Source organism: Microcaecilia unicolor, chromosome 11 (genome assembly GCF_901765095.1).
Source record: "Microcaecilia unicolor chromosome 11, aMicUni1.1, whole genome shotgun sequence".
NCBI lineage: Eukaryota > Metazoa > Chordata > Amphibia > Gymnophiona > Siphonopidae > Microcaecilia > Microcaecilia unicolor.
In genome coordinates, this window is record NC_044041.1 from 195,944,843 (window position 1) to 195,963,121 (window position 18,279).

General features: G+C 44.5%; 1 protein-coding gene across 1 annotated transcript; it reads right to left on the reverse strand.

The window, feature by feature from the left end:
* Positions 1-1,436: 1,436 nt before the first annotated feature.
* On the reverse strand, positions 1,437-16,827 carry LOC115480681 (microsomal glutathione S-transferase 3-like). Its single transcript, XM_030219511.1, has 4 exons — positions 16,554-16,827; positions 10,315-10,437; positions 7,410-7,482; positions 1,437-1,613 (listed from the first exon to the last, which is right to left on the reverse strand). Exons 1-4 carry the CDS (start codon positions 16,683-16,685, stop codon positions 1,513-1,515), a joined length of 429 nt encoding a protein of 142 aa, XP_030075371.1. The 5' UTR covers positions 16,686-16,827; the 3' UTR covers positions 1,437-1,512.
* Positions 16,828-18,279: the final 1,452 nt, after the last annotated feature.

Consider the following 18,279-nt stretch of genomic DNA (forward strand, 5'->3'; position numbering starts at 1 on the left):
ATACTCAATATTGCCAGCTTACAAACAATAAGATACTATGCATGAACCATACAGCTTGTAAACCGCCCTTCCCCCCATCCCACCCCTCCCCTTCCCATCCCCACCATCCCAACCCCTGTACCACTCAATTTCCAAAGTCTCAGGAACCTTCCTGTTGCTATCTGTGTTAATTCAAGGAAGTACAACAGTACCAGTAATCCAGAACTGTTTGGTAGCCCACAGATTACGCGATTACCTTTGTACACTAGGAAAAGCAGCTTACTACGGGGCAGAGAGGAGATGGAACCCCCCCCCACCCACTCCACATCCAAAATCAACAAGCATTAATAAGTAAACTCCGACCCCTTGGGCTTAGAATCTGAAGATAAGGCATCCATATCTGGATAAATTGTTTTCTACGTTTACGTTCTGCTCTTTAATGATGCTGCATGTTCAGAAATCATAGCCATTACACAGTTATTCAAACGTTATCACATACACACAACAGAACAGGAATCCATATACACACTGCAAAAACAAACAACAACTTCAACAGAGTACATCCAAAATTTATTTATTTATTTTTTATTTCCTCTTTTCCATCTTCCAAAATTCCAGACAGCAGATGTACAGATCAGTAAGACCCAAACCAGAAACAACACAGTTTATACCCACTTGTTCAACCACCCTTAGGTTTCACCTTTGGGTGTAAAAAGCAATACCACTTTAGAAGCTGCTCTCTGGACAAACCCCATCCGGAAGAACGCAGGACTCCTCAAAATACCCATCCTGGATCCAACAGGACAGTTTTAGTGGTCTGTCAAAACAGGACTGGTTCCAGGGATGCAGAAGAATTTCACACAGACTCTTTAAACAATTTCAAACAGGATCTAACAGTACACTTTTTTAAAACTGATGTAGGGGGGTTATGTACCCGAACATTTGAAAAACATCCCGTAAGCCAGATGCACTCAGTATTTCTTCCACAGACACAAAATAGAAGAAAATTGTTAGTACACCTAGGGCCCTGTTTACTAAGCAGCGTTATAGTCGCGTTAACATTTTTAACGCGCATTAACCATGTATGTGCCTACAATATCCCTATAGATGCCTACATGGTTAGCGCGCACGCTAAGTGTAGGCGTGCTAAAAACACTACCGCACCTTAGTAAACAGGGCCCCTAGCCCACTCTGTGCTGAGAACATTTTCCCATTAATGTTTCATCATTTATTTAATGGTGTTCAAGATGCTTAAATGGAAAATAAAACACGGTCCAAATGGGCCATTAAATTGTGAACATGAAATGAGGAATTGACAAAAAGATAGGTGGTAGAATTAATATATCAAAAATTGCAGTAGATGGAATGTCTCACATGAACCAACATTAAAGTGTTAAACATGTTACCAAAACAAGCTGAACTAATGCACAAAACAATGAACTGTCAGTACAAAGTAGAAAATCTGTAAGTAGGTTTTCATTTGGTCATTAAACAAATCTAAGTAATTGTGTGTGGTACAAGGAACATACACCCTTATATGACACCCAGTAGCTGCAGAGCTGAAACTATGGATAGGATGAGGACTCCAAACAAACCAATATACCCATATGCACCATTTATCCTTTTGTGTGGATCTGTGAAAAAAACCATAGTACGGGGTATTATATATAAAGCAGTAAAGTACAATCATCAAAGCACAATCAGCACATTATGAGACACCAGCCAATAGGAAGGCTACTTTAAGAATGTCTGATGACATCACAATACTGTCCTACTACACAAGAACACTATCTATGGTGCATCACATTCCAAGGACAGTGACAACATTCCTTTGCCAACCTGACAATACATTTGATTCCAAAGTTTGTGTGCGCATGTGTGTTTATTTTATAAAAACCTTTGGAAACAAAATGTATTGTCAGGTTGGTTAATGAATATTTAGTCAACTTCTCTTTCCTTGAAATGTGATTTACTGCAGATACGCAAGAAAACTAACATGGCAGACAGAATATGTTTCAGCTTCACCAACATTTTAATGCAAATGGTTGAATACACAGGGAAAAAGGTTTAAATGTAAACTTTTTACAAATAGAAAAAGCTTTTTTTTTTATACCCCAGGAAACTGTTACTAATAACTACTACTACTACTACTTAGCATTTCTATAGCGCTGCCAGGGTTACGCAGCGCTGTACAAGTTTAGACAAGGGGAAGGACAGTCCCTGCTCAAGAGAGCTTACAATCTAAAGGTAATAAGCTATGTAAGTGTATGTATCTGGAATGGGGAAGGTGATTAGGCGCCAAAAGCAAGAGAGAAGAGATGGGCCTTGAGTAATGACTTGAAAATGGGCAGGGAGGGCGCACGTCGTATGGGCTCAGGAAGTCTGTTCCAGGCATAAGGTGAGACGAGGCAGAAGGGGCGGAGTCTGGAGTTAGCGGTGGTGGAGAAGGGTACAGATAGGAGTGATTTGTCCTGAGAGCGGAGGTTACGGGTGGGAACATATGGGGAGAGGAGGGTAGAGAGGTAATGGGGGGCTGCAGATTGAGTGCACTTGAAGGTCAATAGGAGAAGCTTGAATTGTATACGGTAGTGGATCGGGAGCCAGTGAAGCGACTTGAGGAGAGGGGTGATATGAGAGTATCGGTTCACGCGGTAGATAAGACGTGCGGCGGAGTTTTGGACAGATTGAAGGGGGGATAGGTGGCTAAGCGGGAGGCCAGCGAGGAGAAGGTTGCAATAGTCAAGACGAGAGGTAACGAGTGAGTGGACGAGAGTTCGGGTGGTCTGTTCAGAAAGGAATGGGCGAATTTTGCTAATATTATAGAGGAAGAAGCGACAGGTCTTAGCTGTCTGCTGGATATGGGCAGAGAAGGAGAGGGAGGAGTCGAAAATGACTCCGAGATTGCAGGCTGAGGAGACGGGGAGGATGAGGGCATTGTCAACAGAGACGGAGAGTGGGGGAAGAGGAGAAGACAAGGAGCTCAGTCTTAGCCATGTTCAGTTTCAGATGCCGGTTGGACATCCAGGCAGCGATGTTGGAGAGGCAGGCCGAAACTTTGGCCTGGGTTTCGACTGTGATGTCGGGAGTGGAGAGGTAAAGCTGGGTGTCATCAGCATAGAGATGGTACTGGATAATAATAATTTCTATGGTACTACTAGATTGGCAGAGGATCTCGAAGAGAGAGGAAGGAATTGTAGAGCTTAGTGGTTGGTAAGGATAAGAAAAGATAGGCTGCATGATCGTTATCTGCTGAATTTTTTTAAAGCTTTTTTTTTTCCCATGCGCAAATTGTGAAATATATAGCCATAGGATGTATACACAAGTTTCTAGAGAACAGATTCACTACATCAAAACATAAGACACACCATGCTAGGTCAGACCAAAGATGGAGTAGCCTATGTTTAAACTTGTACAGCGCTGCGTAACCCTGGCAGCGCTATACAAATGCTAAGTAGTAGTAGTAGTAGTAATGGTTAGCGCAGTGGGCTGAGAACTGGGCAACTGGCTTCAATTCCCACTGCAGCTCCTTTTGATACTGGGCAAGTCACTTAGGGGTCCTTTTACCAAGCTGTGGCACAAAGACCCCCTGAGGTGGTGTCGGTGCAGGGGTTTGAGGCATGCCATAAGTACATACAGTGGGGGAAATAAGTATTTGATCCCTTGCTGATTTTGTAAGTTTGCCCACTGACAAAGACATGAGCAGCCCATAATTGAAGGGTAGGTTATTGGTAACAGTGAGAGATAGCACATCACAAATTAAATCCGGAAAATCACATTGTGGAAAGTATATGAATTTATTTGCATTCTGCAGAGGGAAATAAGTATTTGATCCCCCACCAACCAGTAAGAGATCTGGCCCCTACAGACCAGGTAGATGCTCCAAATCAACTCGTTACCTGCATGACAGACAGCTGTCGGCAATGGTCACCTGTATGAAAGACACCTGTCCACAGACTCAGTGAATCAGTCAGACTCTAACCTCTACAAAATGGCCAAGAGCAAGGAGCTGTCTAAGGATGTCAGGGACAAGATCATACACCTGCACAAGGCTGGAATGGGCTACAAAACCATCAGTAAGACGCTGGGCGAGAAGGAGACAACTGTTGGTGCCATAGTAAGAAAATGGAAGAAGTACAAAATGACTGTCAATCGACAAAGATCTGGGGCTCCACGCAAAATCTCACCTCGTGGGGTATCCTTGATCATGAGGAAGGTTAGAAATCAGCCTACAACTACAAGGGGGGAACTTGTCAATGATCTCAAGGCAGCTGGGACCACTGTCACCACGAAAACCATTGGTAACACATTACGACATAATGGATTGCAATCCTGCAGTGCCCGCAAGGTCCCCCTGCTCCGGAAGGCACATGTGACGGCCCGTCTGAAGTTTGCCAGTGAACACCTGGATGATGCCGAGAGTGATTGGGAGAAGGTGCTGTGGTCAGATGAGACAAAAATTGAGCTCTTTGGCATGAACTCAACTCGCCGTGTTTGGAGGAAGAGAAATGCTGCCTATGACCCAAAGAACACCGTCCCCACTGTCAAGCATGGAGGTGGAAATGTTATGTTTTGGGGGTGTTTCTCTGCTAAGGGCACAGGACTACTTCACCGCATCAATGGGAGAATGGATGGGGCCATGTACCGTACAATTCTGAGTGACAACCTCCTTCCCTCCGCCAGGGCCTTAAAAATGGGTCGTGGCTGGGTCTTCCAGCACGACAATGACCCAAAACATACAGCCAAGGCAACAAAGGAGTGGCTCAGGAAGAAGCACATTAGGGTCATGGAGTGGCCTAGCCAGTCACCAGACCTTAATCCCATTGAAAACTTATGGAGGGAGCTGAAGCTGCGAGTTGCCAAGCGACAGCCCAGAACTCTTAATGATTTAGAGATGATCTGCAAAGAGGAGTGGACCAAAATTCCTCCTGACATGTGTGCAAACCTCATCATCAACTACAGAAGACGTCTGACCGCTGTGCTTGCCAACAAGGGTTTTGCCACCAAGTATTAGGTCTTGTTTGCCAGAGGGATCAAATACTTATTTCCCTCTGCAGAATGCAAATAAATTCATATACTTTCCACAATGTGATTTTCCGGATTTAATTTGTGATGTGCTATCTCTCACTGTTACCAATAACCTACCCTTCAATTATGGGCTGCTCATGTCTTTGTCAGTGGGCAAACTTACAAAATCAGCAAGGGATCAAATACTTATTTCCCCCACTGTAAGTACATAAGTAATGCCATACTGGGAAAAGACCAAGGGTCCATCGAGCCCAGCATCCTGTCCACGACAGCGGCCAATCCAGGCCAAGGGCACCTGGCAAGCTTCCCAAACGTACAAACATTCTATACATGTTATTCCTGGAATTTTGGATTTTTCCAAGTCCGGTTAGTAGCGGTTTATGGACTTGTCCTTTAGGAAACCGTCCAACCCCTTTTTAAACTCTGCTAAGCTAACCGCCTTCACCACTTTCTCCGGCAACTAATTCCAGAGTTTAATTACACGTTGGGTGAAGAAAAATTTTCTCCGATTTGTTTTAAATTTACTACACTGTAGTTTCATCGCATGCCCCCTAGTCCTAGTATTTTTGGAAAGCGTGAACAGAAGCTTCACATCCACCTGTTCCACTCCACTCATTATTTTATATACCTCTATCATGTCTCCCCTCAGCCGTCTCTTCTCCAAGCTATATAGCCCTAGCCTCCTTAGTCTTTCTTCATAGGGAAGTCGTCCCATCCCCGCTATCATTTTAGTCGCCCTTCGCTGCACCTTTTCCAATTCTACTATATCTTTCTTGAGATGCGGCGACCAGAATTGAACACAATACTCAAGGTGCGGTCGCACCATGGAGCGATACAACGGCATTATAACATCCTCACACCTGTTTTCCATACCTTTCCTAAGGCCCCCTTTTACTGCAGCTATACTTTAGGGAATAATCTACAGTGAATTGACTTGCTGGGTACATCCATGAGACCTGGACTGGTCATTGATAAAAGACAGGATGCTGGACCCAATGGTCTGACCCAGAATGGTATTTTTTTATTTTCAAAGTTTTGCCAAATACAACCTCCACTGAAGGTACAAAATAAGTTTGCCTCGGATACATGAGATTTATTTCTTATCACATTTTTTGCTTGTAGTAAATCCCATCTAAAGCAAATCATAAAATAAGTGAGGACAAAGTCAAGCAGATGCATGAATTCAGAGCACTTTCTGCCTTCAACCTAGTAAAAGAGCCTCACCCTTATCAGACTGAGAAGTTGCAACAGGGTAGGTGTTAGGACAATGCTCCGCCTCCCCTCTCCAAATCTAAGTCTGATTAGTCCATTGACATGGAGCTCTCATGCCCCTGGAAAAACACATGGGTGGCTTGGTTCAAAAGTGGCAATTAAAAAAAATAATTACATATACATACTTTTAGGCACCACATGGCCCGATTTATTTATAAACGGCCAACCATTAAATAAAGCTCTATGTCTAAAAGAGTCAAATGCACCAGAAGCTGAAAAGAAATCCAGTTACATCAGCAATAACCCTACAACATACTCGGGGTAAATTTCCCATGTATGCTACATCACAAAGTAGCAAATTAAAATGTCTCTACTTTATAGACTGGTCAGTATCCCCCCCAGATTCTTTTTTAGTTCAAATTAGTTTTATTGAATTTTCTTTATAATAGGGCCTCTAAGACACAGAGCCGGCCATGGACCAGGGCCATTGCTGCCTCCCCCCACTTGGGCCACCGCCACCCCACCCCCTTACCTTCCTGTTTTGCTCCACCCAAAACACAGAAGCAGGACAGAAACAGACCCTGGCACCAGGCCCCCCCTTAAGAGGCCAGGCCTGGGGAATCTTGCCCCCCTCCCCCTTCTTGGTGGCTCTGCTTTATAATAGATTTGTGCTTCAAAATTTGGCCGTGCTCCCGAGACGTGAACAGAAATTAATTGGCTAATAAGCCATTTAACTTCAATAACCAATTACTGGCATTCATTACAATTTGCGTGCATCTAGTTGCAGGCTATGCTATAAAGCATGGCGAATAACTAAGAAGGGAGTGTGGACATGGAAGGAGCAGGCGCGTGTCAGGGGTGTTCTGCAAAGTTATGCGCGTTGTTACAGATTACTGTCTCAGCACACTTAACATGGGCACCGGGATATACACCAGGGTTTCAGAAGGCGCAAGTCTGGCGCTAAACATAATTCTATAAACGGCACGAGCTCTTTATAGAATTGTGCTTAGCGTCGATTTTTTTCCATTGCCAAAATTTGAGTGCTGTTTATAGAATTTCCCTCCCCATTCCCCCACCACAATCTACGTAAGCATGCAATGATAAAAGAGCAAAGACTTCATCAAAACGACAACTACATATTACTAGCAAGCTATATTTATCATAAATAAGAAACAAGGTTTGCAGCACCGTACCTCCGGTGTAATATCCCCATGCATAGGAGAATCGACTTGTTACCCAGATGGCTCCAAGTACAGAGGCAGCTACCTAGATAGCAAACAAAACTGGTAAATACCAAAATCTTATTCTATTCAATTAAAATGTCAATTCTCTGATCTTTCCATGTTGAGTACATTAAGGATAACAGCATTGTTTCTTTGAGGCATTTGATACAGGGCTGTAAGGCGAGTGGGTGAAGATGTTAGGCGGCCTCAGTGATAATTTTCAGAAATTAAACCAGATTGGTTGCTCGCTAGCACAGAGGCAGTGGGGAAATTCTGTACAACCGCTCAATGCAGAATTTGGAAAATGGCCCTGCACATCGACAACCTCATGGGCCACAGGGCGAAGCTGCAGTGTCGGTCTCTGGCTCTTTGTGTCCCAAAGCAACATGCAGCAAGAGAGGCAGTGTCAGCTGTGCAGGGCTGGCGTTGGGGTGGGAAACAGGGCAGCTGCCCTAGGCACCACAGCTCCAGGGGGCCCTGCAGTCCAGGCATCTCTTCCCCTTCTTCCTACCACAGTCCATCTCCTCCTCCCTTCCCAATCTGCTTTAAAAATGTGTTTCCCTTCTCAGAGGGGTCCCGGTGCGGCAGCCATTCTCACAAGCTGCCTGCGTAAAGTGAGTTGGGGGCCTTTCTGGGGGTGAAGAATGAGATATAATGCTACTTTTGTTTTTGCAATTCCCCTGTACATGTTATATTATTTTTCAAGGGACTCAGTATTTTATGAATCCTTGCACCTTGAGAAATTTCTGCAAGAACATGGTGATTCGACTCCCTCGCTGAGTTGGTTTATTGGGGTTATATGAAGAATTCAGTCTTTCTTAATTAAAGATTTGTATATCTGGTTTTTCCTGTGTGTTCATGTACCTAAGCTTTCTCTACTTCTCCCGTGATATGGGCATTTATTTTGTTAGGTTTACTTGTTTTTTGTTGTTGTTTTCTTTAACTTGTAATTTGATTATTTCCTTCTGAAATTATCTGTTAATTTTCCTCTGTACTTTTGGGAAACGTATATTTCAAAAAAGCAATTAAAAAAATAAAAAGAATTAGAGATAACTGGAGGTAAGGGGTAACGTGGGAGTGTGTGTCTGTGTTTTGAGGGAACTCATGTCAAGGGGGAGAGAGATGGGAGTGGGGAGCCTGGGGAAGACCTGCAACATGATGGGGAAATTCTGTATCTTTGAATATTAAGTCCTTTCTATATTCATCTTTAATGAATTATTGCTCAAATGGTAGTAATTGTACTGTGTTATACAGGCAAATAGTCTGTACAATTTTACAGAGCTCAAAAAATATTTCCCCGGATTTTATATAGCACGCCAAAATCAGCACGGGTTTTTATTTATTTTTTGTTACATTTGTACCCCGCACTTTCCCACTCATGGCAGGCTCAATGCGGCAGGCAATGGAGGGTTAAGTGACTTGCCCAGAGTCACAAGGAGCTGCCTGTGCCGGGAATCGAACTCAGTTCCCCAGTTCCCCTGGACCAAAGTCCACCACCTTAACCACTAGGCCACTAGGCACTGATTAGAATTTAGGCGCACAATTTGCTAAGCGTATTTTGTAACAATGTGCGCTCAGCTTCTAACATGCACGGCAAAAAGGGGCGTGGTTATGGGCAGGGAAGGAGAAATTAAACCTTACCTGTTAATTTGCTTTCTTTTAGTCCCTCTGGACCGGCCCAGAATGTGACCTTCCAGCAGGTGGAGACTGAGAAACTGTGCCTCTAGAGAAACAGCCAATAAGAGCCTTTGCCAGCCAGAGAAAGATCCAGTATTCTTAGTCTCCAGCAGGTGGAAGATGGTGAGCCCTTGAGCCTCATTCTTTTGTTCTTTCTCCATTATTGTTCTATAGTTAGATCTGCTTAGTTCTTGGTTTTAATATTTTGGTTTTGTCTGTGCATCAGAGTAAAAAAAAAAAATGTGCGCTGAACTTCTAATGTGCGCGGACAAAATGGGGCGCGATTATGGGCAACGAAATGGGCATTTCGTGAGTGTTCCAAAATTTACGCGCCCCATATGGACCAGTGTGCCTAAATCTCCGTGTTGGGATTTACGCCACATTTTTACTGGTGTAAATGGATGCGTTTAGATTTTAGGTGCTGAAATCTCAACTAAGCGTATACTATAATTGGCGCCTAAATACGCTTAGTCGGCAACAATTTCAGTGCCGATTTTTTTAGGCGCCATATATAGAATCTCCTCTATTATGTGTAGAATTCCTCTGGATGTAAGACAATCACTGAAGGGATTCACTTTGCATGGATTTTATGCATCTAGTTCAGGGTCCTTTTTGATGCTGCTTTTAACTCCTAACCCTTGTTCACTTGTTCAGAACCCTTATTTTATCATCCTCACTTTAATATTCCCTTATCTCTTGTTTGTCCTGTTTGTCTGGCCTAATTAGATTGTAAGCTCTGTCGAGCAGGGACTGTCTCTTCATGTTCAAGTGTACAGCGCTGCATACGTCTAGTAGCGCTATAGAAATGGTAAGTAGTAGTCTTTGGGATTTCGGAATCTTGCTACTCTTTGGGATTCTGCATTGAATCTTGCCACTCTTTGGGATTTCGGAATCGTGCTCCTCTTTGTCCTTATCCCTTATTTGTCCTGTTTGTCTGGCCTAATTAGATTGTAAGCTCTGTCAAGCAGGGACTGTCTCTTCATGTTCAAGTGTACAGCGCTGCGTACGTCTAGTAGCGCTATAGAAATGATAAGTAGTAGTAGTACTTATGACCGCATGGTGTATCTAAGCACTGGAAACCTGTCGTAAAACGAACTACTGGCCTCGGCAGAACGGACCAGAACATCCTAATAAAAACAGTTGTTTGTAAGTGGTGCTGTATAGCAATGAGAAATATAGAGGTATAGCCTGTACTTACTGGGAAGGCGAACCCCGATATCAGCTGAAAGATTAGCCATGATGGAAACAATTCAAGAGTATTTTGATGAGCTCTCTGGATGCAGTTGAACACGTTCTCCTTATCGGAGTACATCTGAGGGTACTGCAAATTGAAAATAACAAAATTCAAAGGTTAGCACCCAACATTCCAGCTATTATGTGCGGTACTGTTTTTTTGCCACCATGTGCTCACTCTACTATGGAGGTTAATAGCTTTGGTATACAGATCTCTGCCTGCAGAGATTTCCTGTTCATTGCACATTTCCAGATCATAACCATACTGCTCTCTCACCCTTCCCCCCCCCCCCCCCCAGGGACTAGATAAGATAACTTGTTACCTGAACCTCCGACAGGGGTGGACTGACCATTTGGGCAGTGCCTGAGGGCCAAGCACATCCTCTCTATACGTTCGACAGCTCTCTCTCCCCTCTCTTACCCACCTCAAAAGTCCCTTTCTCCATACAGGGCCCTGGCTGTCTGCCGCTGACTGGAACCTCTCTGCCGTAGTCTGCCCCTTTCTTAACTTCCTGCTTCCGCAAGGGTAGGCCGCAGCAGAGAGTTTCCAGTCAGCGGCATACAGTCAGGGCCCCTAACGGAGATAGGGATTTTTGAGGTAAATGCAAGGGGAGAGGGGCAGATGTTGGCCTCAGGAGGCGGGAGAGATGATGTATTAAGGGGGAGGGAGGGAGAAAGAATGAGACAGAGAGAAGTTGCCTCTGGGGGGTGGGGGGGAGAGAGATGTGGGACCCAAGGGCAAAGGAGAAGGGATATGTGACGCAGGGGCGGGGGCCCAGGACCCTCTTATTGCCCTGTCAGTGTGCCCCTGGCCTCCGAATACATTCCTAGCACATCTCTGTTTCCTTTGCCCCAACTTCCATCCATGTCAAGTCATTTCAGCCACTCCAGATTTTTTTTGACACATTTGAAATGTGGCATCAGCCGGCTCTTGTGTTACACTTGGGCACAGATTTTCATTCCTTTGAGACAACAGTTCTGTACGGACACAGAAAGCAGCCATTACATAGGAACTCCATTTTGGATCAGCTGATCAGTAACAAAAGAGTTTGTGTATCTCCGACTCCTACTATGTATCGTAAATATAAAAGAAATTTGATTAACTACTAAAACAGGGTATTTCTTTATGTACATAACTAGGACGAATAGACCACAAAACAAATTTGAAATTTGAACAAAGATCCTGAAAAAAAAAGGATGTCAAATGAAAATAATCAATACACCGTTGTAAGTTTTTATTTTGAAGCTAGAGTCAGAATCATTTTTACCAACTTCAGACCCTCCCAAAATTGCTTCCGACTCAAACTCGGGACTCCACAGCCCTGATGCTACGTTCATAGAAACCCAAGACACTCAACATCTCCTTGTAAGGCTCCTGGAATCACTAAAGAACTCCTCCACAGAAACAAAATGAATCTCTAGGGCCTAAGGCCAGCCTACAAGCTTCTGAAAAAAACAAAATGAAGCACTGTATATGGTACCAGGCAAGGGTGGCCTATGGGGGATACTGGGTCATGTGCATGGGACATGGCCTCATCATAGGTCGGCAAGAGGTGATAAGGGGTCGTATACAAAATACACAACGGCTCAATGGTAGGGATGGCCATGCCACTAAGGTTTGCCCTATTATATCCCTGAATACTCCCCTCCTTCCACAAAAACTACAAAAAATGACTATACAATGCTCGTAGAAATTCAAAACATAAAACAATATGGGAAGAAAAATACACTTTTTAAGTAACTTTCTTCAAGGGAATCTTCTGCTCTGTCCATAAGATCGCAGCCCCCTGTAGAGGTTAAGGAGGAATCGCATTCCCAGAGCACAATCCATACACAAAGGGCATCAATTTTCTTCAAAAGGGTGGTCAATACATTCTAATAAATAATGTAAAAGGAATTCTTCTCCTACTGGGGTAGAACAGCACAGAACTAGACATCTTTGTTTAGCTTTTTGTTCCAGACATTTTGAACTAGCTAGACCTTTCAGAACCCCTCCTGCAGACAAAGCCAAATTATTTCTGAAAGACGCACCCTAAGAGATATAGGCATCATAGACCCAAGGCTACAGCATATCTGATTTCTATCTGCAGGAGTCAGCATGACAAGCATATTTTCAGGTCTGTTCTCTCCACATGTGAGTTAAAGGTCGCCTGTATTACACAAGGCGTTATAAAAAGTGTTGCCAATAAGAGCCAACAATGATCTGAGCATTAGAAAACCAGCTGTTCAAAAGTACCCAGTCTCTTCTATGAAAATAGGCTCCCCATGTCCTCACTAAAAAGGCTCCTGGATTAAATTATTTTGCTTCCCAAGCAAGGGTACAAACCGTTCACAGAACTATTTGTACACTGCTTAGATTTTCGTTACAGATGCTATAATAAACTGAACCTGAACCTACCCAACGCACGGCAGTGCCAAATGGCCAAGGAAATGTTCGCCATTGGAAGTGGAAAAACTCATAGGCCATGTTGAAGTATTTCATTATACACTAATTAATTTTAAACAGGTCCACATGACCCTCCTTCCTCCACATGCAATTACAATGTCAGATTTGACCACCTATTTTTCTCCTCGAAAGTTGAATCAGCTTGTTCACTGATGCCTCCTGCTGTCACCTTCCCGCCCCCTCTGGGCTGTCCCCAGATTCGGATCTCAATGATACTTCAGGGTCTAGTAAGGTCAATGTAGTTTCTTTCTTCTTTTGACCCTCCCTCTTTGTCTTCTGACTCCAAAGACATTTGACCTGTTAAGACTCACTTCTGCATCACACAATCCCTGTCCCTCTAGTCCGATTGCCCTATCGCCTTCTACTCTTCATTCTCTGGTCACTACCATTCTTTCTTGCAGCTTTACTTCAGGTCAGTTTCCATCCTTTTGGAAGACGGCTGTAGTACGACCTAGTCAGAAGGATATCAAACTTTCAGATGGGTACGCATCTAATTATCGTCCTACAGCCAAGCTTCTTTTTTTTTTTTCACCAAAGCGGCAGAATCCCTTGTATCGCTACTCAGACTACGTCAATGCTGTCTGCTCTCCACCCCAATCAGACGGGATTTTGTGCTTCTTACAGTACAGAGACAGCTCTTATTGCAGTGCAGACTGCCACGTTTCAGAACCGTACCGTGTAATTACAGTCTATTCACCTTTCTTCCGCGTTTAATCTTGTAGATCACACTCTACTTCTAAAGAGGTTATAGCATATTGGAGTCACTGGTACAGCGTGGCGATGGATCCAATCTTATCCGAGCGATCGTTCCTACCGTGTCCCTTCATGCAAAACCTTATCCGATCCCTTCCCTATACATTTTGGGTCTTTATCGGCCCCATTATTGCTTAACATTTTTATGGCTCCTTCGGCAATGCTTATCACTGATCTTAGCTTTATACCTTTTAGTTACGCCAAGGACCTACAAATTTTAGCACCTTTTGGTCCTACTGACCCATCAGCACAATCCGCTTTGTTGCCTAAATTGGAAGCGATCCTAAATTGGATTGAAACTAACAGAATTAAGTCGAACCTTTCAAAATCAAAGGCTACGATATTTTTTCCATAACCCTGTTCCTACTGGTATATATAAAGTACATCTTCTTGGTAATTTATTTATTAATGTATTTATACCCCACATTATCCCCACAAACATGCAGGCTCAATGTGGCTTACATAATCCGGAGAGAGAGAGAGAGAACTCCGGGTGATATCAGATACAAATGAGAATAGTAGAGTAGAAGGGCAAGAAAGAAAGAATACATATAACAGTACATAAGAATAGGACGAAACAGGATCCATTGTATGCCAGCTGGCAAAGGCTATAGTCCTACATTGTTCCCGGAGAAAATGCTTTGGTAAACAGATGCGTTTCCACTTCTATTTCTGACTCCCTTAAGATCTTAGGGGTCACCGTTGATGTGAGCCTTACTTTTTCGGCCCACATTTCCACTGTAATTTCCAAGTGTTTCTATAAACTTCGTCAAATAAGGTCTGCCCATTCCCGGAGGCTAATGCCCTTCCTATTCTGACGCATGACTTCGTTCTTACCAACACTGACAATTCCAACACGTTATTTAATGGCTTGCAGCAGACAGAATTATGGCGGCATCAAATAATACAGAACATAGCGGTCAAGTTGATTACTGCTGGCCATAAATATGACCGTGTCACTCCCCTCCGAAGACAAGAACACTGTTTTCCTGCGCATACACGTCCTGAATACAAAATTTCTGATTTTAATTCACAAAACCCTCCATTCTGTCTCAGTATCTGTTACCTTATTTTCCCACCCAGGTACTTGGCTCCTCAGATCAGCATCTCCTCACTGTACCTTCCTTGCAGGTGGTCACTTTTGCCACTCTCCAGAAAACAATGTTTTCTGTTGACTTTTTCCACTTGTAGTTCAAGGTGAATCACATTCAGTATTTCCACATTTCTGGATATAAACTATTGTATGCAACGGCTACTCATGTATGAGTGGTGTGGTAAAAATACATGTATAACAATAAATACAAAGAACAGACACACAAAAGAATGATGGGTGGGAGAATGCAATGAAAGGCAAAAGATGGGAGGAGTGCCAGCCAGGTATCCTGGACAAGGCTGTTTGGGTATCCTGTTGCATTTCAAAATCAGCTCGTGACAATCTCTAGATTTTGATTTATTCTGACTTTTTGACCACATTATGTTTATTAAAACTTTTTCTAATAAATAACAGGACTTGGCAGATGCATCAGTAAAGTAACCAAACACGTCGTTCCCAACGTTTCTTCTGGGACGGTATCCAAAACCACTAACAATTTTCTCCCATTTTTTTTCTCTTTTTGGGAAAGATATTTAATAGATCCCTAGTTTTGTAAACTGCTGTCCTGCTTCATACACTGGAGTTTAGTCCTGGAATCTGTAAGGTGCAGAGCACATAAGAAACCAATGCGCATTCCGCAATGCAGAGATGCCAAGCTACCCGTTCCAGGAGGGAGACTTCTTTTTGGCCAGCCCTGGGGTTTTAAACTTGCATCCCAAGTTCATTTCAATTGAAGCTGAACACTGAAGAAAACACACTGCCTCATCCTCTCATCCCAACACAATAATTATAAACCCACAACCTTAAACACCCCAGATCACACCCTCCCTATCTCAGGTAGCCTCAAAATACTAGGCGTTACAACTGCTATCTAACACTTGAGAGCCAAGTAAACTCCACTATAAAGAAAATGCGTCATTCAATGTGGAAACTTAAACGTATAAAACCTTTCTTCCCGAGAGAAATATTCCTTAACCTGATACAATCAATGGTAATGAGCCACACAGATTACTGCAATGGAATATATGCGGGATGTAAAGAACAACTCACAAAGAAACTCCAGACAGCCCAAAACACAGCAGTCAGGCTGATATTCGGTAAAACACGTTTCAAAAGTGCCAAACCCCTCCCAGTAAAACTGCACTGGCTCCCAATCAAGGAACGTAACACCTTCAAAATCTGCACCTTGGTCCACAAGATTATCTACGATGAAGTCCCAGGATATATGGTCGACCTGATCGATCTCCCAACCAGAAACAGAACATCACGTACCTACTTGAATCTCCACTACCCAAGCTGCAAAGGACTCAGATACAAATTGACCTATCCATCCATCTTCTCCTACATAGGCACACAATTGTGGAATGCACTGCCAAAGACTGTGAAAACAATCTACGACCATCTAAATTTCAGGAGATCATTAAAGACCTACTTATTCAGAAAAGCATTCCCCACCGACCTAACTTAGATGCCTCAACTCTGCAACACAGCAAAACCATAAATTGTATTGGACACTATATATTCCTTCCTATCTTCGATCCCTATGTACCTGAATATACTAACCTTACCCGACCCTAATATCAAATTGTATTTGTTTCCATACCGGATTTGGCAATCGTTATGCAAACCACATTGCACCTGCAAATAGGTGGGAAAATGTGGGATACAAATGTAACAAATAAATAAACGTGGGGTAGTATTTGTAGTCCATGATTCTATCCATCGAAATCAGTGCTACAGGTTCCATAATGCATCAGCATGAGGTTGGCAGAAATCTAGGCTTGCCCAAGAGGTCTCCCTGCTGGAATGGGTAACTTGGCAGCTCTGGCAATGTGTCTGTCAATAACCGCATGGCAACAACGTAAACCTTTAACATACATGCCCAATAACCCCTGTCAGTAGATTTACCTACCTTAACATCATACTTTTTCCTGGCAGCCCCCACTTTTGCTCCAAGATAGAACAGCATGAACTGAGCATAGCAAAACGTAAGAATGACATATGCAAAGTTCTCCGGTAGGATGTCACGGATCGTACTGACCATGGCTGCTCAACTTTTCAGGCTGGCACCGGCAAACTCCAGAAAGCGTCTCCTACACAAGAAGAAGGTTAGATCAGGTTCTTGCACAACACAGACCCAACCACGCGACAGCGCTCTGAAGACTGAACTTCAACCACGCACGCACACCCCCCCAACCCCGTCCAGAGCGCGCGCGCGGGACGCAGTCACGCTACCTGGGCGTGGACGGACCAACTACTCTGCGCCTCCAACCAACCAACACTGTCTGGACGATAAGAACCTCCCCCTTGGCTGGAACGGGGCGTGGTGGGCGGGAACAGTGCGCGCACCCGCGTGTAGTGAGGCTTGGCTTGGCTTGGCTTGCCTCGGGTCACGTGATCGCCTGAAGCGTTGGGTTGGGTTGGGGGGGGGGGGGGGTGCGGAGTGCAGCCCACAACCAGGATGCTCTTGGAATCAGGTGATAATGGTTGAGGATACCAGAGACCAGGGCTTTTTTTTTAGGGGGTACTTGGGGGTACTGAGTACCAGCACCTTTTCCATTGTCTGCTAAAATTGACCCATGGTCCCCAAATCTTAATGAAAGAGCTCAGGCTCTGCACACCAGTTCTGCCTTGTCATAGATTCTGTGACTGGTTGCAGGGGGTCTGGCTATTGTGGGGTGGGTCCCTAAGTGATCATCCCATCCCTGAAGGGTGGCCTGGCATTTGAGTACCGGCACACTGCCAGAGACGATCCTAGAGCAAGAGAAATACTTGCTTTAACCCCTAATATGCTGCCTACTACTACTGCTACTTACTCAGCATCCCTGCTCAAAGAGCTCACAATCTAAATAAGACAGGTAAACAGACAGAACAACTAAGAGGTAAGGGAATTAAAGAGGCGGGGTACAGGGCAAGTGAGTAAAGGTTAGCAAAATTCGCCCTTTCCTCTCTGAGCACACTCTCGTCCACGCTCTTGTTACCTCTCGCCTTGACTACTGCAACCTACTCCTCACTGGCCTCCCATTTAGCCATCTATCCCCCCCTTCAATCCGTTCAGCAGTGGCGTACCAAGGGGGGGGGGTCTGCCCCGGGTGCACGCCGCTGGGGGGTGCCACGGCGCGCGCCTGCTCCTCCGAGTTCGCTAAACTTCGCTCGTTCGCTGCAGCTCCCTCTGCCCCGGAACAGGTTACTTCCTGTTCCGGGGCAGAGGGAGCTGCAGCGAACGAACGAAGCTTAGCGAACTCGGAGGAGCAGGCACGCGCCGCCACACCCCTCCCCCCAGCGGTGTGCACTCAGGGGGGTGTCATTTTGCCGGAGGGGGGGGAGGTGTCATCTAGAAGGGGGGGGCGCATCGGCGCTCCGCCCCAGGTGCCATCCAGGCCAGGAACGCCACTGCCGTTCAGAACTCTGCTGCGCATCTTATCTTCCGCCTGGACCGATATGCTCATATCACCCCTCAAGTCACTTCACTGGCTTCCGATCAGGTACTGCATACAGTTCAAGCTTCTCCTCCTAACCTACAAATGCACTCAATCTGCTGCCCCCCACTACCTCTCTACCCTTATCTCCCCGTACGCTCCTACCCGAAACCTCTGCTCACAGGACAAATCCCTCCTCTCTGTCCCCTTCTCCACCAT